Source organism: Pyrgilauda ruficollis, unplaced genomic scaffold (assembly GCF_017590135.1).
Source record: "Pyrgilauda ruficollis isolate IOZ18807 unplaced genomic scaffold, ASM1759013v1 scaffold44, whole genome shotgun sequence".
Lineage (NCBI taxonomy): Eukaryota > Metazoa > Chordata > Aves > Passeriformes > Passeridae > Pyrgilauda > Pyrgilauda ruficollis.
Window position 1 is genome coordinate 3,998,313 of NW_024525934.1, and position 27,763 is coordinate 4,026,075.

Consider the following 27,763-nt stretch of genomic DNA (forward strand, 5'->3'; position numbering starts at 1 on the left):
CAGGTTTTTCTTCAAACAGAACATGTGGCAGACAAGAGAAAATCCTGCAGACATTATAGGGTTGTGACTTTGACAACTTGTGACTGATGACAAGCATCAACCATCCCTTCTCCTTCCCCTGTAAAAAAAGAAGCCAGGAGTGTAGTTAAATTTTAAAAATTGGTGTGAAATGAAGCAAGAGCTGATTTTCTCCCCTCTCTCCTTCATGTCTTCTTGATTTAAACACTGCCCCTTAACCAAAGCCACTGGTACAGAATCACTGTTGGGTTTGGGAGGGTTTGTATAGTTCAGCAGTTTTGAACCTATGCCTTCTTCCAGTCCTCTGGTCCTGTTTGTATTCTGTGCCTTGCCTCTTTCTTCATGCTCATAAGACCTTTGTTAGCAAGTGCTCTCACTCTCTTCAGTCTCCTTGCTTTTGTCACTTACGTCCCTCCTAAAGGCTTGTTTCCTACCACATTTACAGACTCTAACTTGCATCAGAAAGACAATTTTTGCACTATATGATTGTACAAGACAATCATTCTTAGCATCAAGCTTAGTTTCTTTCAGATATATTTCAGCCTTATTAAACTCTCAGAGATTTACCTGTATATATAGCAGCAGTCCCCCTGCTGGTGCCTCAAGATAAAATAATTTTAATCACTGGAATTGCATTTTGTGTATCTTACCAGTAAGGCAAAGTGAAGTATGACCCATATAACTCCAAGAGATGTCACCAAGAGATCATACCGATTTCTTCTGCTCTGCCAGAAGCCAGAAGGTGACATAGCAATAATCTTCATTGTGACCTATGGATAAACAAATTTTTGACTTGTAATGAAGAAATTATTATTCTTTGCCATGAGATCCTTTTCCATTCTCCAAAATGTTTGATTGGGTTCATTTTATGAAATAGTTTCAAACAACAAAGGGCAAGTTTCACCTTAGCTAAATATTCCCATGTGGACCACCTGGATAATATTCGCTTCCCTTAGGTGGAGGAAAAGTGTTACAGATGACCAAGACCAAGGGATGAACAGCATTCTGAATTGTCTCTCTACCTCCTTCAAGACAGGAGGGCAGCTAACCAGCTCAGACTGAATGCTTAATGTGTAGATTGCTGACGTGAATGTGGGGTTTAATAGCTTGACATTAAACAAGTCATGTCAATAACAGGTAGCTAAGCAAGGTAGCAGTATCCTATCCAGCTAACTGTCTGTAAGCAAGATAAAATCACATTAAGCACATCTGAACTCAGGAATACAATTGTGTTCTGCAGCACCTACAGTTCCAATTTATTATAAAGCTTTCCTATATTGCAAATATTTCCTGCTTTAAGGAATTCTCTGTACTCAGCAGCATGGAAGAGAAAAAAGCTAAGAACAGTAAAGGCAGTATATTTGACAGTGTACCTAGTAAAAACAGCTTCCAAAGTGCTTGACATTTCCAATTTAGGTAACAGGAATGCAGACAAGAAGCTCAAGAATAGATACTAATAGTTACAGAAATAGTCACATCAGGTAATGGATACTAAAGTAGAGTGATGCATGTAGAGGGAACACCTAAGAGTTTCTCACACACAAGTCAACAAATCATATTAAATCTCAGAACAGGTTATGAGTTACTGTATAAAGGCTTTAAATGTCAGGCATTAATTATGTTATTTTTTCTATCCCACCTTGCAACCCTGCCATTTAACATTTCTGAAAACAAAACCAAATATAAGAGCTAGCTTATACTAGCTTGAGGTAAAAGGCTGATTTTCCAGTTAGCTTATTCCCTTATAATGTTTTCTGAAGCCTGACTACAAAGTGAACAATATGGTCTCTGAATCTCTAATTACCATTAGAGTTACTTGGTATCTTGCTTTCAGTTACCTGAGATGCCCTAGAGAATTGAAGATGAATGGATGGGTCTGGCAGGGATGACATAAGACCTGTAGACAACCCTGGCCTTCTGGAGTGGCTAGTGGAGGTAACTGAATGTCACCCTTCATCTCTTTCAATCACAGTAACAGCTTAAACACCTACCTCACATATAGAATTTAAACATATAGCTTCAGGTGTCCATAAGCTTGAACTGAATACCACACAAAGGAAATAAAAAAATCACATCTCCCTTTACTCTGTTATCATCAGGGTGGTAACAAAAGTGAGATCTTTAAATTCTTCCTATTTTCTATACCACATATATATGATGTGAGCAGTAGAGGTTTAAAGCTGAATCAGGAGTTGTTAGATTGGACACAGGGCCATCAGCTATGCAGAAAGCAGACTGTGACCAGACTGTGCTGCATTATGGAAGATCTTGAGCAGGAAGCTGCTTCCTCTCTCCATAAATTGTGTGCACTCACAGTGTGATAGCTTGCCTGTTGAGACAGTCAACAAATTTTTCCTGCCTCTGACAAAGTTCCTTTGAAATTCTAGAAGCGTATTTGTTTCCCCTGGCAGTATAAGAGAAAAAAGTATTTCCAAAGACATAGTTACTAGGTAAATTAAAACCTGCCCGTGTATGACACAAATAAAACTTTTCTGTGTTTGCTCAGTCTCTCCAGAGATATTGATTTCTCCTGGGTAGGGATAAAAGAAGCAACAACATGGACATACTCTAGCTACAGCTGCTACAAGGTATTCACTTCATTTTTTATTCATCACTACTGGCAAAACCTATCAATGGAACATAGGAACTGTCATATTGGATTAGAGCAGTGGGAAACATAGTCTACTATCCTGTTTCTGATAGTGGTCAGTATCAGCTATTCAGAGGGGACTGACGAGAAAAGTAGTCAACCAAAAACTTTAAAGAATTATGTACTATCCTAACCACAGAGGAAGCATCTTCTTTAATCTTAAATGGATATCTTATACATTAAAAAAGTATATGCTTTCCAAAATGTGTTTAAATCATTAAATTCTAGTCTTATGAAAATAGGCTAAATACGCCTCGCAGAATTTGTAATAACAATATTCTCGTAGATAGAGAACTGCTACCACACTGGAGCCAGACTTGCGCAGCAAAAGATAGACAACACTGGAGCTGGAGAGTAGCTTATAAAAAAGATATTAAAATGAAGTATGATATTTAAAACAAAACAAAGCTGAGAGAGGTTTGATTTTGTCACAGGTACAGAATAGTGGGGATTAACACACCAGGCAAAACATAAATGGATGAAGCAGAACTTCTGTGAGGCAACACACACCTTTTGTTGTATGGAGGGAATGTTCCACAAGAAAAGAGTTCACTGGGTTCACCAAAGCACACTGTTAAATACTCAGCCTTGAACATATATAAAAAGACACAAAGCTCAAGGCTGTAGAGAAGTATGACTATAACACATTAAAAGTTTCTTCTTACAATACATGTTTAAAGACAAGTGACATAGAGAACCCTGAATGTACACATTCAGAAACAAACACCCTAGTGAAGAACGAGAAACATCCCTAAAGACGAAATGAAATATATACATACAAGTCTTAATCTCAAGAAGTCAAAAAATGTATTACCTTACCTCAAGGACAAAAATGAAGGTGAAAACAACAGACATTGTAGCTAAAGGCACAGTTACTGGATCTGCAGCATCCCACTGAAAAGCAAGCATAATCCATTAACAAAAGAATAGCTGTTAAATAGAATAAATGCCTTTTCATTGCCTTAACTTTCCTTAAGGGTTTTGTTAATGACTGAATTTCACTTTACAATATACTCAGAAGGGAATGGCATTTTGGTGTACTCTTCTCTCTCAGATTTGCACCTTAACTAAAAATTATACATAGTGGATCAGACTACAAAAAGCCAGAAATTGACTGAGTTCCACAAGTAACAATTAATCTACAGTGATCTATGCCAACTGAGATTACTGTATCTAAAAATCACATTTCCTTGCATTCATCACACTAACGGCTCAATTGATCATTAATTGGTGTTAGGAAATGTGCAAACACATGCTGTACTACTGTAATGAAGGGCTTAAAAGAAACACAATTACCTTAACTGATAACAACACAGACTGGGCCAGAACAAGTACAGCAATAGTTCTCTTAAAAAATGGATGCTGAGTTATATCATACATCTTCGCTCTAAAGCCATCGTTATCTGAAAAAGAAAGAGTTTGAGGAGAAGAGTTAAAATACACAGTAACATTCCCCCCTATTTCTTGACGTATTTTCCATGTTCATTAAAGGCAAAATAATATTTTCCCATTTTCAAAATCAGTTTCTAATTTTCTGCCACAATTTTCCATATCAAATAGGGCTTCTGAACATATAATTTCAAATACCGAACACCAGTGTTGCATGAAAGCTTTGGTACTTTCAGGGCAAGTGCATCATTCAACTGCTGTCAGGTTAATACATTCCATTCATATCATTACAGCCAACTGCAAATATTTTTCATTTAGAAAATAAATTTTTCATTTTTCATTATCCTAAAACCATCGAAGCACAACCTTTTTAGGGTTGATTTTAATAGCCTTATGGAGAGATCTGTAGTTGGAGCCTGTTTCCACATTAACTTATGCACAACCTCCTAGTGGCCTCACGATTACAGTTTTAATTTGAATTGCACACTCCTGGGGAATTACAAACACTAGGGCTCAATATGAATAAAATCAAAATATCTCTGATACCCGGACGAGGTGGGAGATGAAGAGGTTGTGCTATCTTCAGTCTGCTTTTCAGATCTTCCCATCGTCTCTGATCTACAGTCAGTAAAGCTGTCCCCTTAATAAACAGAGAAGCATATAAAGCTTGTGTCATTTAACAGCACTGCAACATGAAAACAACATTCTCTTTGGTGCCTGAAATAAAGTTATGTACACAACTTCCCTTAAATAACACACTGCTTGGGGAAAGGAGCCTGAAGTATCAGCTGTTACCCAAGAGGATTTCTGGATGCATTAGCTGTGAGTTTCTGGGACTCAACTCAGCAGGCACAGTTGCTGCTCTTTGTAGCAGCAGCCCATTGTGGGCAATGAAGCACTGCAGGAGGTCTTCCATTTGACTAAATGTCATTTGCCAGGAAGCAGAGTGGTGGATTTTGTCTGGACTTTGCAGCAGAAAATCCTGTGACTTACTAGTGCCACTAGTTTCTTCAGGGAAGGAGCCCTCCAGGCGACCACTGCTGGTCTCCACAGCTCTTCTGCTTGGGGTGTAATTGAAATAAAACAATAGTATGCTATGAATCTACAAGAGCTCTCCACAGAGGAAGCACAAAGAGAGGTGAAGACACACCTTTAGGGTGGATGGTGGTAGCTGGTAATGTGTATAAAATGTTCACATAACACAGAAAACTTCAAACAGAATTGAATGTTATCTAAAATGACCTTCAAAACAAAATAAGTTCCTTATCACTTTAGAGAACTGTAAAATCTCACAGAAGGACTCTAGAGTTACAAAAACAAAGGAGACCTTTTCAAGGCAAAAGTCAAAATCCTGTCTCCCAGACACCTGGCTCTTGTCCCTGTCAGAAAGGAGCCACACTGAACTGGGTGAGGGCTGGCATGATCTTCACCCTTACCTGGGCATTGGCTTGTGTAGATGCTGGAATTGTGGCTGACTATGCAACTGATAAGGTCAGAATTTCTCCCTCTCAGTGAACATGATCTCTTTATGGAGCTGTGTCCCTAGATGGTACCCTGGGAAGAGGTACCTTCCAACATAAAAAGTGAAGATGTAAAGATGCTAACTACTCCTGTCAGGCCCAAATGGCACCATTCAGAAACACTTAGATTAAAAGGCAACACATTCACCCCAAGGAGTGTGTCTGGTTTATATTCTTGGAGACTCTTCACTGCAAACAAGACAAAATGTGGCAAAAAAGTGGACTTCTGTAAAATCTAGCGGTGCCAAATTGCTTTGTTGCTCAGAAACTGCCAGTTCCACAAGCAGGATCATCGTAAGGGAAGCACAGAGCAGAGCACGGCAAGCAGGGCTAGGGCTGGAGGAGCTGTGCTTGCATTTGGGCTTCAGCTCAAAGTGCCAGCTAGTACTTGAGTCGTTCACATCTTCACTGCTGCCTGAACTCCTGGCACTCAGGAGCTGTGACAAGTGATAGCTGGGGACTGAAATGGGGTTAGGGGTTGGAATAATTTGGACTATTGCACTGTCACTGGGACAACCAAGGACAGAGCCCAGAGCTTGCTGTGGTACTTCCCAGTCCAACGCTTCTACACTTGCAGTACCAACGACTCATGCAAAAAACTAGAGCATATTTGAAATGATTACAAATTTTTCTTTTTAGAAAATTGTTTTCATGTAAAACAATTTGTTCAGTAGTTGCCCAAATCTGACCCTCATCAACAACTCCTGCAATTGTTCTAACCGCATATCAGCCATGAATTTTCTAAAGAAAATATCTAAACACTAATACCTTGGTCAAGTAACTAGTTTTAAGAAAATGTGACTGAACCTCATTCTGTGGATTGTTTTTCTCTCTACTTTCTGGGCTAGTTTCCAGCCATCTCTCTACATATTTTTTTTTCGTTTCTGGACATTTCTTCACTCTACATGAATATTAATTGGGTTGAAACTCTTGCCCACTTAATTAACATTAATCTTTTCAACTCAAATCTGAAAACATTTTCTTTTCTGTATAGTAAATACATAAAAAGTAATGAGGAATCAAGAAAAAAGAAAGAAAAACAAACATTACATGCCACTGCTGGTTACTAAGAAACAACTGAAGAAGCTGAACCAGAAGATATAAAAGATTTATACTTTAAATATCATGTGAATTCTATAGAAATATTGCCTGATGTGTCTGTTCAGCATAATTTACAGGGACTGTTACTAGTGAGCAAGGACAAAAAGCATAAAGCTTCTTGTATTCATCCATGTACTGAAAAATTTGAAGGCAAAGTAATATTGCACAGATGAACAAAAAATGACAAAATTGTCTATAAAAATCCAGTGTAGCTCTCATACTGCAGAAATTCCAGCTTTGTTAATTCAGTCAAAATTTAGTGAATAAGAAAAGAAATTATTTGTACATTGCTCCTTGTTCTCTAGAACAGATATATTTTAACAGGAATGACTGCACTTTATCTTACCAAAATTACACTGATGTTATGAAACCATAAAAATACCTTCAAAACAGTAGAGGTTTTAGGCTATTTATTTGGCTCACAACCTGCTTGACCTCAATTCATGATGCCTTGCTTGCCCACAGTAACATGCTGCTCGGCTCCCTTCCAGAAAGAGTCAACTGGTTTCCCTGATGGACAAACTCAATGGTTGTGTTTGCTGCTGGGCTTGGGTCAGGGCCAGAGCCAGCACCCAGCTCCAGAACCAGCACACCAGGCTGTCACACATCTCCATGCCCCACAGCATGTAATCATCCTTTCCCTTCAGAGCCACAAGTGGTAAAAATATCGTATCTCATTATTTTTGTGACTGAACTGAAAGAGGAAAAAAATTAATAATTTTGTCTCTATGCTTCAGAGGCACCACAAGAGGCCCAGAAAAGCCCCTCAGAATAAAGGTTGTGAAGTGTGTGTGCAGCAATCCTATCCAGAGGATTCTACCTTTTAACAAGTGTAGACATGAGCTGCTCTGACACAACTCCCTCGAGGACAGGTTTTTTCTACTTTTCAGGGTAATCCAAAAAACCCATGTAAACTTGCCCAGAACACTAGCTACCTTTTTATTTGAGTGATGGACAACTATTTTTACAATGTACTCTGTGGTTTGTAAAGAAAAAGCCACACAGCTTTACTTTGGATCTGAAATACTGCAATGGCAGGGACCCCTTCATTGCAACACAGGCAAGGATAATACATCTTTATATCTGCCACCACATGTATACCTACATCAAACTAAGCTGCATCTGTAAATATATAGTGCTTTTTGTTCAATCTCCATCTAGCAGCACAGCTGCACTAGAAATAAACTCTAACAGCTTCGATGGTGTGTGTGATGGATCGCTGTCAGCACAGGCTTTGATTTTCTAGCAAGGGTATCTGAAGATCAGGTGTATCTGAAGCCATATTTACAGTCGTGCAAAATGTAAGATTGGTAAGCCAATACTAAAGACAGCTTTACCAGGTAACATAGACAGTGTCATATCAGTTTCAGGTTTCTCACAGAGCCAGTTCTACACTCAGAAAACCCTCTCACTCAGAATAAACCACGCTACTTAGTACCTTGTTTTCATTAAAATTAGCGATGACAACTCCAACAAAAAGGGTCAGTCCAATCATGCAGCCAAGGAATACAAAAACATGGATGTAGATTCCATGGATCTGAATAGACAGAAATAAGATTAATAGTTAATTAAAAAAAAAAAAAGTTAAAAAAAGGAAAGCCCCATAGTTTTTTGTTACAGAATTCAAAGAGTCTGATGTTTCCTTACCGGCCCAACACGATGAATAATAACATCTCTGACTTCCACCCAGCCTTTTAATGACAGAACTTCAAATAGTGCCAGCATTGCATTGCCCACATTATCAAAATTAAAATTCCGAGGATTTGCCCTGAAATGCAGTACACAAGTAGGTGTAACCAGCAGTAAAGTTGTTCTATTAGTTACCTTGATTTTTCATAGTCTAACATTTAAATACTTTGCAAAGTTGGGGTGAAAGCCTCTGAAATGTATCAAAGCTCCATACCAGAAATAAGAAAACAATAGCAACAGCAATAAATATGTAAACATAATTTTTTAGATCCCTATGTATGTTTTGTTTTCTTACTCAGACTCTGACTCACAGCAATAAAGCTTATAACATGTTCAAGGCCCGGCTGGATGGGACTTTGAGCAACCTGGTGCAGTGCAAGGTGTCCCTGCTCATGGTAAGATTCCTTCCAACCCAAAACATTCTATGACTCTATGTTGCTGCATTTTAAAGCTTTTGCCAATGAAATAAGAAAAATACATCACTGATGGAAAAAATTGATCTGATGGCATTGGCCAAATTCTGAAATAAATTTACCTGCAGGAAATAATTCTCTAACTCACATAAAAGATTTGGACTCCATGGTCAGTGAGACTGTTTAGAAAAAGCTGTTCCCTATTTCATTATCATGAGGAACTGATAGCATAAAGCAAAACTTACTGAGAGGACAACATCTTCATGGCTTTCCTATACCATGTGCTCTGACCTTTTTTATCAGTTGAGATTCAATAGAATGTTTTCAGCTGAACATTAAAAGTACTCTCTTTGGGCTAGGTTAGAACGTTGCTCTGTCTCTACAATCCAAGCCAGATAATCCAAGGAGCCCAAAGACTTTTCAATAGTTTATGAGGTATGTAATTGTATTCCAGAAGAGTTATTAAGTGTTTGATGCTTCTTGAATCCAACCCTTCAGTGAAAAGAGAGCTCTCATTCTTTTTAATGCAGTCCTTATACTGACATCTGGCTCTTGAAAATTTGGCCTGACAGCCAACAGGTGGTATAAATGTCTTTGTGGTAAAACATTTTTCTGCAATAACAAAACATTCCCCAAAGTTTACAGTTATGCTGATTAAGACAGTTTTTGCTTATTTCTGGACCAAGCTGAACTGACTGAATTTGCTTACTCGTGGAAGAATTTCTCTGAAGCATACAGAAACAAAGGTTTCTGCAGATGTCAGAGTTTTACTGACTGTTCAAATCACAGAACACTATTTCTTTAGTGTAGGGTGGCTCTGAATCTACCACTGCTGGCACATTCTTTATCCACACACATGGCCAATTAAAACAATTGTGGCTGTTAAGTTGATTTTGCAAAATTCCTACCAAATGAAAACTGTAAACAATTAAAAAGAGGTAGTTTTGCCTGTTCAGGTGCTGAAAAAATATTAAATTTATTAGAATACAATTTTAAAAAACATACATTAGCTTTTAAATGAGTTTTACTGCACTTCTGCACCAGATAGACCACAAGGACTCCCTGCACTGGGAAAAGAAAGAAACTACTGGCTGGCATGGTTGATGGCCATAGAAGATAAAGGCTGTTTTCAGACATGATATAATAATTTGTTTTTACGGGTAGCTGTAGGCAGGTTGATTTCCATTTCTTTTCCTTCCCATCTTTTCCTATTTATTCTTAGACTCTATTGTTGCTTTATGGCTCTCAGGTTGCCTTTTTAATAGTACTAAAGAATAACTAAGTGATGATACTTTTCAAGAAAATAACTCCCACTATAATAATAACCAAATAAAATCTAATTCCTATACAGGTTCAGTACGTAGAGGGTTTTTTTCCTTCCTTTCTGGTTTATGAAATGGAGGTCAAGTCTGAAAAATGTCATATATCTGGCTTTTGACTAAATATACCAGAATTTTTACTCTTAGTATCATTTGAATTACAATAAAGCCCCTCCATCAGTGATTTAATGTCATCACATCTGAGCCATTTTTTTTTACACTAACAGTTGCATTTTTGAAGAAACATAGGCCAAAGTGTAGCAACTCACCAGACTCGTGGCACCCAAAATCCAGGCTTTTTCTCTCCAGGTCTTAACTTTAAATTGAGGTTTTTGGAAACACTTACATTTATTCTGAAGATGCCATGACAATCCTCCTATAGTGAAATAAACCACAGAGATTAAACAGAAGCCTGTGAGAGATGCCAACATGCCAGCATAAACAGCACGTTTGCCATGATGGGAAAGCAATATACACAGCAATGAAGGGGTTTTTATGTCTGTGATTAATAGTCATGGACCTTTACCAAATGAAAAATTCTTCTTAGTAAGTGTCCCATATACCCTTTTCCTTCAGGATTGACAGTGCTTTTCAATTTGCAAGACTACATAGCCTTTTACCTCTTTACTAAAGACCACTTCTCTCTTTAGGTCATGATGATATTTCTCCAAATGGAGTAAGAAACACAGATAACTTTCTCCCTGTAACCCACATGGCATCCCCACTGATTTGGACCCCTAGCAGTCTAATCTGTTTTTCAGTTGTGGACCTAGAAATGCAAAAGCATTATTTTCCATGATGAATTCCATGTGCCATCCAGTCCTTTGCAGGTAACATGACATTCACTTGACAACTGTTTTTAAGACAGTCCCCATTATTTGGACTTGCTTTAGTTTTTATACGGAAACCCATCCTTACCCTCATTTGCTGACCTCTTACCTTTTCCTCCATCATCCTGCTTCTGAATAAGAAAGAGCCCAAGACCTCTATTTCTCGTATGATAGCTCTGATTGCCCCTCTTGCTTTCCCCAGCAGGCAAAAATGGCACAACATACCATTATCTTGAAACAGAAAAGCAGTTCTTACCCTAGAGATGATGTGAGGGTCATTGCATTTAGCCAGTTTTCCAGCAAACAGCTGCACTCCAAAGCTTGCAAAAACAAGCATTAATGTCAGCAAAAGAATAGAAACCTGTAAAGATGAAGTTGGACTTGTTAAACTCTTCTTCTGCAGACTTGAAAAAGGGGGTCAGCTCCCTTGGTGAACTACAGGGAGGACAGTTTTGTGGTATAAATTTGGAGATAAGGCTTTGGTAACAGACTTGTTTCTTTAGGTTCTGGCCCAGTAACCAGGTGTTGTGTTATATTAGTCTTATTTTTATCATGCAGATAAGGATAAAAACTTTCTTGCACTCATGTACCACCTGGCTAAATTCTGTACGCATATGAACTGCCACTCACTTTAAAGGAACTGTTTGATTACTTGCATATATGCTGCTTCTGTTTTGCTGATTCAGGCTAATTAATCTGATTAAGCCATTGTAAGATATTTGATTCCAGGATAGCTCCAATAAAGATAAGCATGAGCAAATTAAAATGTAAATATCTTTAACAGAATACAGTATTTATGAAGTGTTAACTAGCTTTATACTTTTTGTCCTTGCTCTATTACTGTCTGCAAATATTTTGTAGCTTAGTGTTTTATAACAACCTGACCTAATAAAGCCTTCTGTTAAGCTATAAGATGGCTGTTGATTAGGCTGACCAATACCCCAGAGGGTCCCAAGACAACAGATTATGTCTGATCAAGCAATCACAAACTCCACTGTTGCTCTTATTACTGTAAGTATGGCCATGATCATAATAATAACAGCAATGACATAAGAATGAGATCCAAATCTGTGATGAACAGCTGTATTGTTTTTGGCTGGTTCTCAAGAAACTTGAAGGTAGAGACCTGCAGCTCAGAAACCAGGTTTTAGTTTTGTTCTTGCAGAGTTTCCATACACTACTTCTCATATTCCTTGAACAACCAGAACTGTGAAAAAGAGGTAGATTTGTAGATTTTTTTTCAGTAGTCTTCCTATGTAATTATGACTAAAAGTATGCTAAACAAGTAATATAGTTTCTAAAAGTATTATTTTAATAGCTTTACTCATTATAATTTACTTATATTCTAATTTTTAGCCTGTTTGGTCATCTGCAGTGATACCACAATGAAAAGTAAACAGACAACAATGGTGAAAATAATAGAAAACATGAATTTTATATCAAAATGTTAGCTTATTAGTCCTTCATATATTTTCATAAGAAAAATAAATAATTGGCACATACCAAAAAGATTTCCTTGAAGCCACTAAACAGCTCTCGCACCACTTTCCTCATCTGAGGGACCAGTTTGAAGATTCGAAGAGGTCGGAGGCAGCGGAGCACCATTAAGAGCTGAGCTCCGGATTTGGCAGGGACGTTCTGAGGCATCCAGCACAGGAATATCAAACTCACCTGGAGGTGACAGGACAGGAAGAGGCAAAGTAAGGTCAGGCTTACAGTGTCTTACTTGGCATAGACACAGCACAGAAGGGCAATGAACTTCTCTACCTTAAAATTAAAGGAAAGAGTAAGGCAAAAGAGCATCTACTTTAGAAAAAGGGCTTAGATCTCTTATGTCCTGGCTTATTGCTCTAACTAATTGGCATCAGCTTGTCTTTGTCTCGCCCTTTGACTCAAAATCCATTTTATATGCTTAATTAGATGGAATAGTTCCAAAAGGAGAAATCAATTTGGCTGACTCAAAACAGGGATACAATCTATATTCTTGGAGCAGGCAGCATTACTTCTCTCCCTTCTTCGCATTTCAGAGATTCTGTCCTGGAACTGAGAAATCTTCACCTGGAAAGTCTGTTAACAGTTTCCCTGACAGTTTCCCCTACCACTTTGTTACAGGCATAAGTTATTTTGTCACCATGTGGTTTCATTACATGAATGTTATGTTTTTGGAAGTGTTTTCAAACAGCATTGTAACCTAAACAATCTCTGACAAATGGTTACTGATTTAATATCTCTTAAGTGCTTCATATTTTTAAAAGCCAGTGTTATGACAGGGTAACAGAGGTGAGAGTATTACAAAGAAGTAAGTGCACAAAAACTGGAGGATCAAGATGATATCACCAATTATTTAAAACTTGATATAATTTGTTAAAAATAAAGTGATAAAAGTCAGCCACCCCTCCAAAACAAACAGATTTAACAGTTCTGCTGACTTTTTTCCACAGTCTTTTAAGATCACTGCAGACATATTTGGAATATTCAAACTACACCACCAAAATTTTTCCTTCAGACAAGCAGAGGGATTGTGAGATTTCAGGAAACTAAAGCACACAGGAATTATGCTTACTACAGTAGGAATTTTTTACAAGTATGCATATTTTTATTTATGCTAACAACAGAATCTTTGATACAAATTGATCATGACAAATTTTATGCAGTACATCTGCCTGGTGGATTAATCTCTGAAAGATTTAATCTAAATCCATCAAAGCCATTTTTCTCAGTAATTTCTTAAGTTAGAAAATATTTCATACTGTACTGTACTGAGCACTGGTTTTGACACATTCTACAGTGTTTACTGTTGTATGTGAAGAGGAAATGGACATCCTCCTCTTGTATTTTAATGGAATGCAAGAGATTTCCCAGAAACTGTTGAGAAACTTTTTTTCCTGAGAACCACTACTGATAAGTATGGGATACAGGTTTCTTTGCTTTCTTCTATAGCAACATCAGCAACAAAGATGTGCTCCCTGTCAAATGGTAAATGGTTTTGAAACACCTTCAATAAAGCAGGAATACACTTGAGAGGGGAAGAAGCAATTAATATCTATGAAACAGGTAAAATTAAGATTGTCCTGCATAAAAAGGCTGAAATGAGCTCAGAGTTCTCAAGTTTACTCTGAAGGAAAATCAGATCTGACACTTAAAACATATCAATGAATAAAGCATTAAAACGGGCCATACATCAACCCCACACTAAATTGCCAGGTGTTCATCACATCCATGTATCACTACTGTTTGTATCAGGGTACAGAGACAAACTTCTTCACACTACTAAACATTTATATAACCAAATATATCAGAGTTAAGAATGCCACAAAAAACTTCCATAAATATAAAAACTTACAAGATATATAAATATGTCCATAACTCCTCCAAAGTCCCTAATGACAGCTGTTGGTGTAAAGAACAAGCCATCTGCCATAATCTTCAGATTAAGCTCAATGCTCATGAATATTACAAAAACATATTCAGCAATCTGAAAACAAAAGCAGAGAACCACCATAATTTAGGAACAGGCAGTGGAGAAAAACAAGGTGCCTGTGGTTCAGTAATTGTAAAATTATTCAGTGGCAGTACCTGGAGTGTTGGAGCATGCATAACTCTTCTAAAAGGGGATTCGAACATCATGGAAATGCAGGAGCATATTGTCACAATGATCATGACCCAGTCCAGGTAAGTAACCAAACCCAGCAAGTCACTGTGAATGATACATAAGGAAATGCCATTACAGAAATGCCCAGAGCGCTGTGTATCTGCTTTGTGCCTACACTACAGTTCAGTGCTTTCCTAAGAAAAATAAATTGAGCTGAGAAGTGTCAAAGATTTCAGTATTTCAAAAATGTGCAGTAAAACTAGAGAAGTTGCATGCAAGTGAAGAAGAAAAGGAAGAAAAGTCTGATTAAAAATCCTCTTCCTGTTCATCCTTCTCTCCAAACAACTCCATGGTAAGAAAAACCTTTTTTGAAAAAGAAAAAAGAAGACATACACATGTGCATGCACATTTACACACACCCATGCACATGTGTGCACACACACTTCAGGCTTATGACACCAAGCAAAGTTACTTTTGCAGTGCTTACTAAAGCTGATGGTATTTGGTATTTTTCACAGCTCCAGTAACAGGATCTGTTTTAGAACTATAAAAAGAAGAAAAGATACAGTCATTTACATTTTATTTTAGACAGCATTATAATTATACCATGCATCCATCAACTCCAAATAATTTCGGTCCAAAATCAAGGCTCCATTTTATCCTGTCTGTATTTTAAATGTCTGTATAAGTTTCATTTAATTCTATGCAATTTCAGTCATATTATCAACACAACTAGAATCACTTTAACTCATTGCATACCTTGGATTCCTCTATGATTCTTTGAACTGACAGGTGTTTTTGGGTCTTGATTTTGTAAACAAGGACCTAATCTTGTAATTTTATTGAGAATAAGGGGGATAACCTGCTACTGAATTTTAGGTAACAAAATGCTCTTTACGATTACTTCAAAACTTCTTGGACCATGGCCGGATGAGGCTCTGAGCAACCTAGCCTAGTGAAAGATGTCCCTGTCCAAGGCTGAGGGGCTGGAACTGGATGATCCTTAAGGCCCCTTGCAACTCAAACCACTCTATGATTCTGTGATCATATGATACCCTCAGTTAACACAAACACACACACAAACATACACACACACACACACATCCTTCCACAAGCTCTATGTCTTTTATTACTTATTTAATCTTTTTCTGACTAATATTTTTAGATTCTCAGTATCTGAATTTTCCCATGTAATTGCTGTGCTCCGCCTGCCATATCCAAACAGCCATTAGGCAGTCAAAGGGTGAGAACCACTCTGTAAGTAATATGCACATATCTAGGTGACATGAGTTAAGTTCCTGCTGCAGCAATTATTTATCAATTTCATACAAAGCAGAATGACTGCTGCAGGAGAAGCTACACGAATACTTTCCAAGAAGCCTCCCCTGACCCACTGGTTATAGGTACTTTACTTATCTTCCAACTCCCACAGGAAATCATGCCAAGACAGGATCTGCACTGACATATCCTATGTTTCATTGGAGGGCTCTAGCCATTGGGATGTAAAATTGCTATTACTTCCTTGCTGATCTTAAAGTGAAAAATGGACTGAACTGACTTGAGGAATTACCACCAGAGAGATTTCATGGTTATGAATTACAGGAAAATGCACAAGACATCCAAGGAGAATGAGAAACATCTTCCACAGACCAGGTTCATTGACTTACACCAGTAAGCACACAGAACATACTGGATTAGTGCCTTCCCACTGAAGCCACTGACTTTTGCTTCTTAAATTCTTGCCTCTCCCTACATTATACATAACAGCATTCCTCAGACTTTTTTTATCAGAAGAAATTATGCAATCATATCAGTTTCTAGAATATCTTACTTGATAAGCTAGATGGGATAACAAATAAAGCAGGGAGGATTTAAGTAAATGAAAAAAAAGACTGTTAAAGAAAATCCGTTTATTCTTATAATCAGTTTATTCTTATAATTCCAAACATTTTATTTGAACTGTTTTAGTATAAATATCCTGTTACCATTGGGCACTTAAAAATGTTAAGAGGCACTGACAAATACTTGCTAAGTGGATTGATTGACTGTGTGTTTTGTTTTTTCTGTTTTAATTTGCAACTGCTTCATGGACCAGTGCACCACAATCAAGTTAGCAGTTGCATAGAAAAGTGGGGATGTAGCTCAAGGACATGTCTCTACAACGACAGCAGAAACTTAAATATAAGTATGGTTAAAACTGAGTCTCTAACCATCCTGTCATGTTAACTAGAAATAATTTGTTGAAGGGCACAGAGAAAATCAATGGTAAAGCAGCTGCTGAAACCAGTCCTTCTAAGCGCCAAGCCCATGGCCTTGAGCTATCTTATGTCTTACATTGCTCTATGCAAGGTGACATGCATTAACCCTTTAAAATCCTGATGCTAGCAAGAGACAGAGGTTTAAAAAAAGAGTTATGAGATGACTTTATAGAAAGCTGCTTGTACATGGATTTTTATCTGCCACACTCACATATACCTACAGCTTAGTTGCTGAGTCTTCCTGGTTTTCAATTGGTTTCAACTTTTCTCCTTTTGTCTCCCACAGCTGAACACCTCCCCAGCCCATTCTGAGTCCCTTTTTATGGGCTACAGAGTATTTGGTTGAGCAGAGGTGCAATCCATTTCTCTTCACCTTTTTCTGTTCTATGAGTAACTGTTGGTGTATAAAAACTTTTTGCCTTATAAAGAGAAATAAGAAGGGAATAGCAAGCTGATTCCCAGACATCTACAAGTGGGAAACATTAGCCTTTCCTTTCAGCTCATGCCTGCAGTTTCCCCACAGTCTTGTCCATCTCAGCATCACAGGCTGCTCAAACACGTCTGCCCTAACACAGCATTTTATTGCTTCCTTTCATCCAGCAGCATCCTACACCACAGACACTGCCTGCCAGCTTGTGTGGTGACCACACTGCTTGCAGTTTTCCTTGGAAAAGGAAAGTTAGAGCTTGTCTGAGGATGTGGAGGTAAGCACCCATGGAACCAATGTCGCTATGAAATGAACTTACGCATTAAAGCGAGCCCGTACCACCACTCGGCAGAAGTTCCTGAATCTGTGCTCACGGCCAACTATGAAAAGGGGTTTATCAAAATACGGGTGATTTTCTCGCAGCTCCTCCTCCTGGACTTTCCTTTTGAAAAAACATAAATTATTAAGTGCTACACATCATCCCTGGCAAAAACATCCCTTACACTTTGCTCGTTTTTTCATGTTGACTCTTAATACTTTTAACTTTATACAGAGAATAGTTAATACAGAAAATGTGCACTCAGACTTTTGATTTTTAAATACCTTTTCATTTCAGCTTGTTCTTTTTTTTCTTGGATCATCTTTATCTCACTGTCTTCTCTCTGTGCATTTCTGTATCTCACTGTGTTGGAGTGCTAGAAGCAAAATGATTCCTATTAATCGAGGTCTAAGGGTTGTTATTTTTTAATGTTTCAGATGAAAGCAAGATATGGTATTTTACACAGAAATATTAAAATGAAAGATCTTTATTTCTAAATGTACTGCACATCAACTCAGTCAAGCATATTGCACAGTGTTTTCTATCTACAGCATAAGGCTCCTTATTTTCATCAAGGTTAATTTCAGTTCTAATTTCATGCTTGAGGCTCCATCCAATCTAACTTTTAACTTTAAAAACAGAGGTCCTGTTTTTAAACCTCTCTGAACTGGAATGAATACAATCAAAGTTACTAAGGGCGAAGCCAAGGCTTTAGACACTCTTGCAGCTTCTCAAGCCTGCTGCATGGCTGCCAGGCTGCGAGGCATGCAGATCATACAGGTAGTGACTGCTGAGTGCAGGGATGAGGGAGGGAGGATGCTGGCTGAGCTCATGCCGTGGAGGGAACAATCAGCATTACTATTCTGAGTTATGTGAGGCTTTGAAGCACTCCTGGTGGGGTAATGCTGGGGGTTATCCTTACTGCTAGCTACAAGCAAAGCCACATCTGCTTTAGTTACCTTTAAAGACTGGGATAGTTTGGAAATGGGCTGACTAATACTGTATCTTGAAATTTCATGCCACAGAGATCCACAAAATACCATATGAATTTGCAGAAATGAAAACTCACTTAACTGCATGAAATTACACCACAGTGAAATCCATGATTAGTGTTCTCCCTTTCAGTCTTTGTCCCTTTTTCTGACAGTTCTGCTGCTTGGAAAATATTGCTAAACTTCCATCAGAAATTTTGAACTGCTGTTTTCCCAGCCTGAGTGATTTCTATAATTCCAGAGTAACGCTTTTTAAGGTGTCCTGGGTCGCAACTGTTGTGTTCCTAATACAGTGTCTACAGATTCAGTGAATCTATCTCAGCAAGTGTTCCAAAACCATAAGTCTATCAGTGACATAACCATGTCAATTATTTTGAGGATAATTCTAATGCAATTACAGCATTTGTCTTACGACTTCCTTTCAAGATTTGAAAAGACAAATTGCAAGCAAGTTCATAAATAGAATTAGTCCTACACAAGCATTTATTTGATAGCATATATTCTAATTTCTTATGTTCTCAAACTGAAACCAGCATTTCTATGAGGACTTACATCTTGAGTCAATGTTTCAAGAGATTTTCCTCTGCTGATTCGCTGGCTGTTCGAACCATGTCTCAGTGACCTGAAACAATCATAATCAATTTAACAATACAGCTCAAGATGAAATTTTGACCTTTATAAGATGACCATTATAAAGCACTTCTCTCCAGCCACCCAATATCTTGAATTCTTATCATTTTTCTCTTGCTAACATCAGAAGCTTATATGCTCTTCAATTGTTTTCCATCTGGTCTAACATAAGCCAATTTCTGTCCTTCTGATCTTTAAATTGATAGCTTTGTAGTTGGCAAAGGAAATGACATTTGAAATAAAAAGGCATTTTTTCGATTTATACAGTACAATGAATTTCATTATGGTTACAATAAAGAATGTAGAATTCAGTCCTTTGTACAAGTAAGTAGTTCTGGCTTTTCACATGTTAGGGACTGCTCCAATTTAATTCCCTTTGCCACCTTTATTTTAAGAATATTTTAAAACCATCCCTTTTGTCCATTTTCTACCTGCGTTCTTGTCGTATATGATGCTGGACACTCAGTATTGACCTTTCCTTTGCTGGCTGCCCCTCAAATGATCCGCTCAGCATGCGTTGTCTAGTGCAGGCCCTATGAAAAAATGTAAAGATGATGACACAGAGTTTTTGGTATAAATGATAATTTCAGAGGTAGCACATTCAGAGAAATCAGCTTAGCTTTGTGGGGAGCGAGTACTTGAAGAAAAATAGAGAATAACAATAAAAGAGCAATGGACTTTCCATGAAAATATTTCCCAAGCAATGGACCCCCACTCTGCAACACAACCGGTCATCTGATAAACCTTCTCCATGCCTTAGCAATGACCATCTGTGACTTTTTTTTTTCAGTTTGCTGTAAAATGTTTGGTCCCTCAAGACTTCACTAAGAGCGAAAGGCATCAAGCAATGCACTAACCATCAGTAAAACCTGTTTCTCAGCAATAAAGAAGGGAATAGAAAAGTACAGCAGCAATTTTAGTCCCTTTCAGGGCTATACATACACACTTAGGACCTAGAACATAACCTGAAGTATTCAAAATAATGGGAACCACATCCAGCATGGAATGAAAAGCTGCACATTGCAGATATTCTGTAATATGAAATGTGTGCTCTCTGGGAATGCAGTCAACTTGCAGCATATTGTTGTGTGGGTTATCTCACTTGTTTATCCATGGTTCATTTTGTTTTTTTGCTTAATTTTAGCAAACACATCTTACACATTTTGGCAGAAATTAGTGTTTGTTGGCCAGTAAGTGTGCCACAGCTAAACAGAGCATGCATATCTTTATCTTGATGGCTGCAGTGAAATTGATTTGCTTACGAAAAAGAGAGGTTTCCACTCAAAGAGCTCAGACAGATTCCTCTGATGGCTGAGAAATGGAATTTCAACATTGGAAACATGTTTTAACTTTCCAGAATGGTTCAACTTAAAGTTTACAGTATACAGTCCTCATTGCTCATTTTGTGTTATGAGATCATTCAGAGAAACACAAGACCCATCTGGTAATATTCCACACTTTTTATTGAACTGAATACTCATCTTTTTCTGAAAAGATGAAAAAACAATACACCCTTTGCGTAACCACTCTATCTGCCAGTCTGTAAGGCTTAGATAAATGCCTTGACAGCATGGCACTATCATGCTTGATGGCAAAAGGTGTCCATGGCATGTTCTTTCCCCACTGTGGCTTTGTTTTTCACTCTTCTCCACTTTTTTCTCCTTCTTTTGGATTTAAACACATAAATGATACAAGCAGGACTCCAAAGTGATATCTGGAACAAAAATGAGAAGCTTAGAATGCTTGTCAGTGCCACCACTGCCAATCAGATTAGCATGCTAGAAAAATACATTGTGCTACACTTGCTGTAGAAAGCATCAGGTTACACTAGACTAAACTAAAGCATTATGACTTATAAGAAAATTACTGCATGTCTTATAAAACATAGCTCATCTTATTTGTCAATCATGAACATTTTAATACCAAAAGATTTAAAGCATTATATTGTGGAGGATGATACCACGTAACACTGTCAGTAAACAACCAAGGTATTTAAATACCTTCGCAATTTTTGATTGAATAAAAGGAAAGAAAAAAAAAAAGACTCACTTTCTAAAAATACCTCCTATCTCACTCCATTAAAATGACAATCCAGTTTTTCCCAGAAGAGACAATGAAAATTCTGGGGTCTGAGTTCTGTATAGAGGCTTCTTGGTGTGACAAAGAGGCTAACTTATTTCTTTTTTTCCCCTGTAGATATAAATGATTATGCTCTGCTTCTAATAGTCAAAAATTATATTCTTGACATCAAAACGTAATATGTACATCAACTTTTCATGCTCTTGTATGTAGCAAATTGAATTCCAAGTTACACAAACACTTAGTATTCATAATAAAAGACAGCTTTAATGCTCAAGCAATAAATTCTTTACCTGAATAATAAACAAAATGGCTTATTTGATTGTTAATAATATTGTGAAATAGACATAGCCATATACTATGGGCATACTATGGCAGAATGGGCATGCATAAAGAATAACACCTGCAGAAAGACTTTGTATCTTTCATGGTCTCTAAAAAAAACAATCTGTATTTAGCCTTTACATCCATTGCCTCATTTTCAATACCTCTGGAAGCCCTGCAGCTCTTGTGAAGTCAACAGAGAAATAATGAAATACCAGTTGTTTAGCACAGAGATCAGAAATTTTTATCAAGTAATTGCAAAGAAACATTTATGTATTTCCAGAAAAGATCTGCTAAAAAGTCCTTGTCTACTTTTGACAGCCTCTCTCCTGGCATTCTCCACTTTTTGGGAATTACTGCCTTTGGAATTAATCTTCCTTGTATGAACTCTTAGTAAGAGCCATGCTTAGTTATCCTTTTGACTCAGAATCTGAATATTTTTCAGCCGCTTAGACACTGAGAGCTGCAGATCTTTGGGGACTTTTGAAAAAGATGACAGGTGCCATGAATTTTTCAGAATTGCAGAGTTGCCAGTTTTAAAGTCTGCAGTAGGGTTTGTGTTCTCACTGTAGACACGTACACGTACAGGCTTCCTCTCAGTGCCTGCCTGTGAGCCATGTGTCCAGGCTTTTAGTCAGCTCATAGCCAGTGGGGATGTAGGGCCCAATCAAACTGGCTGTACAGAGGTGGCCAGAATCACCTGCCATGCCTTGGAGTATTTTGTTTTGCCTCCAGCTGCTGCTCCAGCAGGTGTACACCCTAAACATTGGTGTATTACCTGCCATCTTCCAGAGGATGTTTTGGACATCCTCTGGCATCTCACACATTACTGTGTAGAGTTAGTAGTAGAGTTCATCCCTTAGCTCACAGGCAGACTTGGATACCTGTGGAGTTGAAACCCACACCAGGCACAATCAACATGCCACAGTGTTAAAAATTCAGTCCCATGTGGTTTGAAAATTGGAATTTTATAAAAACCACATTTCTTGCCTTGACACATTTTTATGTAATTTTATCTGGTCAGAATCTTTTGACTTTCAAACAACAGAGGCAAAATTTAGCTTTTTAACAAAAATAGCCATTTTAGCCAAAATTGCCCTTTTCATCTTCTTATACCACCTCTCTGAAATATTAGATAGATTTATTTTCATTTGTGGAGGAATAAGGAAGGTATGAAACAAAGGAGAAGAAACAAGAAATATCTCAAGCTTCTGGACCTTGTACTCACCTTGCAGAACTCTGAACACAGTTCAGCAGCTGCAAACCACATGCTCCAAATTTGCCTTGAAAAATGCAACTGTAATAAAATATCCTGAACAGAAAATGCAATTTCTTAGGTAACCAGAAACCCAGGTGAAGATCACACAGAACAAGACAATACTGGGATACCATGTAGTTTGTACCACTTGTATTACCTGCAACCAATTAGGAGGTCCACATTTTTGAAGTCCTTCAAACTATTTCATGCTTTGGAATTCCTGAAAAAGAAGATGTGAACAGAGTGTTCAAGTAACATTCTTTGACCAAATGTAAAATGTTAGAGGTTTTGAGCAATAATTCAAAATACTTTACCTTTCATGAATATTCTGAGGTCTCTTGCAGAGGGTAAGCATGTGGCTCATGCTTGGATTTTTTAGTTAGGCATCCTTTCAGCAACAAGTGTTCACTCATCTTGCATTCCAGTATAACACTGCTTTGGGGTTTTTTTCTGTATTTTCATGTGTGAGTACTTATGTAGTAATTGTAGCAACTGCATATATTACTATGTACTTTTGTTGTTCTCCCTGAAACATGCTCACGCTGAAGCCTTAGTAGTGTGGGACACTTCAGTCCACTTATCAGCATCATTCAGTACTGTTTTCACTCTCTAGGACTCTCTATCTTTACTAAATCTTTCTATGCTCTCATTATAATTTCATAGAACTTGGACTTAACTATGGTTAAACGTGACATAAATCCTCTAAGATTTATGGGGAATCTACCTGAGAGGCATGGTAGTGTTTCATCCTTTCATTTATAAATTTAATTTAATAAGGCACTTTCTGAATAGCAAGCACAATGCACATTTTTACTACATCTACTATTCTTTGTGGGGAAAATACACTATTTTTAAAAGAAATCTGAATATGGCTAGTGAAATAAAATGGATTATTAATGCAACTTGGATAAGTCTTTTTTTCTTTTCCATGTTTTTTCTTGTTTCTTTCCTTATGTCTCTAAAGCAAAAAATCAAATAGTCACTAATTTTCTTTAGTGTCTGCTCAGGCAGTGAGCTATAGTAAGAGACTTTCTTTCCTTTAGCAATTTTTATTGTGATTATCATTCTTGTCTTGTTATTTCAGCTTCTCTTCTCACAGATGTTTATATAATAACAATTTTTATTGGACTGTAGAAGAATCAATAAAAGCAATTCAGAAGAAGAAACCTCAAGTTGCTATCCAGTCTACTACCTCTCTCAAAATGGGATCAATTCCATACCTGCAGTGCTGGAGACTCCATAGTCCACAAACTCGGCTTCACAACTGTGCTTTGCAGTAATCCATAATATGGTGTTCATTTGGCACAAACCCCATGAAACAGAGTAACTCCTTTCCAATGGATATGTGCATTCCAGTATTTCTTTTTGTTTGTCTTTGCATCAGGCAGGTGAAATCCAGTAATGTTGTACACTTGTAGAGGTTTAGGAAGGTGGTGACTAAGTCTGGATGTTGCAGGGGATATCACAAATCATCAACCGAACTTACCTGGAAGATTTGTTCTGAGAAATGCATGGGGTCAAACCCTCAAAGTTATGAAGAAAGAAATCATATTCTTAAGAGAGAAAGCATAAAATATATGCCAAGAAATTTGTTGCAAGTCAGAACCAACTAATACAAGTCAGTTATTTAACAAAGGCAAATTTCTAATAAAGGATGCCAAAGGTATATCTTCTACGATCATGGACTCATAGAATCATTTAGGCTAGGAAAGATCTTTGCTCATTCTCTGCATTAATGTTCAGGGAGATTTTATTTAGAGATAAAATTTATAGCTTTTCTAGGAATCACTCTATTTTGCAGAAATACTTGTATGAAAAAAGTCTGAATTATCTTCTAGCATATTCACAAACTAGAACAGGATCCTTAATTCAAGCAATTCTTTCTCCCCTTTTTTTCCTTCCCCCCCCCCCCCCCCGGCTTTTTGTTGTCCCCCAACCCCAGCATTCTCAGTTAAAATAAAGATAAATGCACTTGGTTTATGAAATGGAATGTTCTACTTAAGCATGAATTACGTTACTCCCTCAGGACCACACAACACATCAGACAAATCTTGTCTAGAACAGCGAAAATCCTATTGTACACCCTAGTATCAGTTTATGATTTGACAGTAGCATCAGCTGTAATGAAAAGCAAATAAAAAGCTGCCCATTTGGAAAAAAAAACCCAATGTTTCAACGTTTCCCAAACTGTCACAATATATATTATATATATATGTTGTACAGTCTCCTTCCCTGGAGATATTCAAAAAGTGTCTGGATGTGGTTCTGGACAACTTCTTCTGGGTGGTCCTGCTTGAGCAGGAAGGTTGGACCAGATGACCTCCAGAGGTCCCTTCCAATCTCAACCATTCTCTGATTCTGTGAAGCATGGTTTAATGCACACCAGAATCAGGTTTTGCACTATTGACACTTTGAGTATGTTTTAGACTATGTGAGATCACTTTTAATTTGCTCATTTTCCCCACCATTCTGTGCTGTTTACAACTTATCCTCAGCACTGGAGAGAACAAACTGATTTATACACACCATTTTACTGGACCCGCTTTATTCTCTCTACTTCAGAAAGCCAGTGAGACTAATAAAGGACTAGACCCCATTCTTAGATAATGATCCAGCAAGGAATGAGGGTCAGGAGAACCACAGGCACAAAACTTGCTTTTAAGAGAAAAAGCTGTGCTTGCAGCAACACAGAGTGAGAGAAAAGCGTGAAGCACTGAAGATATGCAGGAGAAAGTAAATTTGCTAGAAGTGGTTATTGCTGCTGAGGGAAACACACTGCAATTTTCAGAAAGGAATGGAGCTGTTTGCAATTCAGAGGCACTGTTAAAATGGAGCTTGTTTCAAAAAAGTTGTTCTAAAGGTCTCTAACTCCTACTTTATTTCATTTTTCAAGGTTGAAGTCTCCACCTCAGAATTGATTTATGTGAAGAGTTAAGGCCTTCATGCTCTGGCACTGGCAATGGTGATGCAAAGCACTGATCAGAGTCAAAGTATCAGGACAGTAATTACTACATCCTTGACTTGGTTCCCATGCCTAATTGCATAAAGACCTCAAGGAGCAAGGTGAAGGTGCCTCTAAACAAAGAAACTCAGAAATGAGACACCTCCCTGGGGGTGTGGCAAAAAAGCTGCAGGAAAACAAAGATACCCAAGACATCAGTTTTGCTGCACAATATAACAGCAGATGAGCAGGTGAGACACCTAGGACTGAGTCCATGAACCATCTCTCTTGGTGTTCAAGGGCTATGGATGTCCTTCTTCCTCATCTTGGGGAAGAAGATGCCAAGCTGCAGTTCAGCACATAAAAGTGAATAAAGATTGGATAGAGAAGGATGCACAAGAGAGACATGAAGGTACCTATGTGTAATGCATGGTCCTTCTATACAGCTGAATATAGAAATATTCATAATTTGATTAAAAAGTAATTTGGCAAGGTTTAAAAAGTAGGTGGGGGGAAAGGTCAGAGGTGGACTTAGGCTGGAACAGACTTAAAATTCCCTTTCAACACAGCAATTTTATCAAGCTGAAGTCGCCCATGGGCAGCTTTACTATATCGAGGTATTGTTTTGAAAAAATGCTTCTTAATTCAGGTAGACAAAAATCAAGATTATGCTGGAAGCAATCTTTTCAGAAGGGACATTCTGAGTTATCTCTTATTGTTCTTGGCATAAATGCCATTTCTTCTTTTGTCAGATACTCTGAATAGCTGAGAGTCATCTAATTTTATGAAGGAGTTTACAGCATTTACTACTAAAGCAAAAATAAGAACTAGAATCTCTCATGCGTTGAGAGTTCGAATTTCCCTGTGTTACTTAAACTGGATCTAATGTTTTAGCTGTAAATCTTATCTCTTTTCCTGTTACTAAAATTCCCTTGCATCAACAGTGCTGTCACTGTCATTAACATGGAAACACTGACAGTGCTCAGGACCAGTCAGTCCATCACTGGCAATCTCTATCCATTTGCACACCAGATATGCCATGAACACAATCTTCTTATGCTGGAACAGATGCATTGCAAGTGTCACTAGATCAGAGCTTATTTAACAATTTTCAGTCAGTAACAAGGAACAATAAACTATATTTGTTCCTCTTCTCAGTAGAGAGAAGACTCTGTAAGACTCTTTGTAAATGACTTACAAGCAGCCCAAGAAAGCATTAGAGGACACATGATTCATATTTTTCATACCTGATGGAAGTTCTTTCCTTTTCTCTGTGTTCCTCAAAGTTTATTGCTGATGACCCAGGAGATAGATTGGAAAACTCAGTAAAGGTAGCTTAGATTATCAGAGTAAATAGATAATTAAAAATAAAATAGTAAATTAGTAAATGAAAACTTTATTGTCTGTTTCTGAAACTTCAGAGGAATTCAGGTGAACTGATAAGAAGTCCTTTTACATACAAGTCTTTGGCAGAAGCCATGACCTAAAGGACCAAGTGGAATTCAGCAGGATTGAAACTGGCAGGACTGCTTTCTGGTTCTGTCCTTGTATCTCTGAGAACTTAGTGAAGTCCAAACAATGGTTTGCTTTGATTCTCTTCCCACTATTTCAGACTTCTCCTGAAAAGGAGGAAGTTCTGTGCAGATGGGAAAATTCTGAATTTCAGTTTCCAGAATTTAATTTTTTTCTCCTACCTAAGAAAGAATGTAGCTTCTACGATATTAGGGACTAAGAAAAAGAAAAATAATATGTAAAAGTAGGGTTTTTTTTTCCTTTGTCTATGTTTTTCCTGTGCAGTATAGTGTATGAAACACACCAAACAAACTGACATTTGTGAAACCCTGGAGGTGTCAATAACATTTCACAGGTTTCATATAACACAGAATTTCATTACAAATGTTTTACTGAAATACTGCCAGGATGCCTGTATCTAAACCTGTATTTTTAAAAGTATTTTGCTTAATCTATCTGTAACAGTAATTCCTGTAAAATCAAGGCACACAAGTGAAAGAAA

At 37.6% G+C, this 27,763-nt stretch overlaps 1 protein-coding gene across 2 annotated transcripts in view; it reads right to left on the bottom strand.

The window, feature by feature from the left end:
- The window catches only part of NALCN (sodium leak channel, non-selective), a 214,728-nt gene that overhangs the window by 12,624 nt on the left and 174,341 nt on the right, over positions 1-27,763 (bottom strand). For both annotated transcript variants that reach the window (XM_041478293.1, XM_041478292.1), the window contains 16 exons: positions 19,579-19,680; positions 19,070-19,139; positions 17,810-17,901; positions 17,526-17,648; positions 15,009-15,065; positions 14,506-14,626; positions 14,273-14,404; positions 12,433-12,600; positions 11,186-11,290; positions 10,369-10,475; positions 8,326-8,446; positions 8,117-8,215; positions 4,604-4,697; positions 3,965-4,071; positions 3,488-3,562; positions 669-788 (listed from right to left, as the gene is read on the bottom strand). In XM_041478293.1, the coding sequence (XP_041334227.1) occupies positions 669-788; positions 3,488-3,562; positions 3,965-4,071; positions 4,604-4,697; positions 8,117-8,215; positions 8,326-8,446; positions 10,369-10,475; positions 11,186-11,290; positions 12,433-12,600; positions 14,273-14,404; positions 14,506-14,626; positions 15,009-15,065; positions 17,526-17,648; positions 17,810-17,901; positions 19,070-19,139; positions 19,579-19,680 (1,693 nt within the window). The remainder of the gene's footprint in view (positions 1-668; positions 789-3,487; positions 3,563-3,964; positions 4,072-4,603; positions 4,698-8,116; positions 8,216-8,325; positions 8,447-10,368; positions 10,476-11,185; positions 11,291-12,432; positions 12,601-14,272; positions 14,405-14,505; positions 14,627-15,008; positions 15,066-17,525; positions 17,649-17,809; positions 17,902-19,069; positions 19,140-19,578; positions 19,681-27,763) is intronic.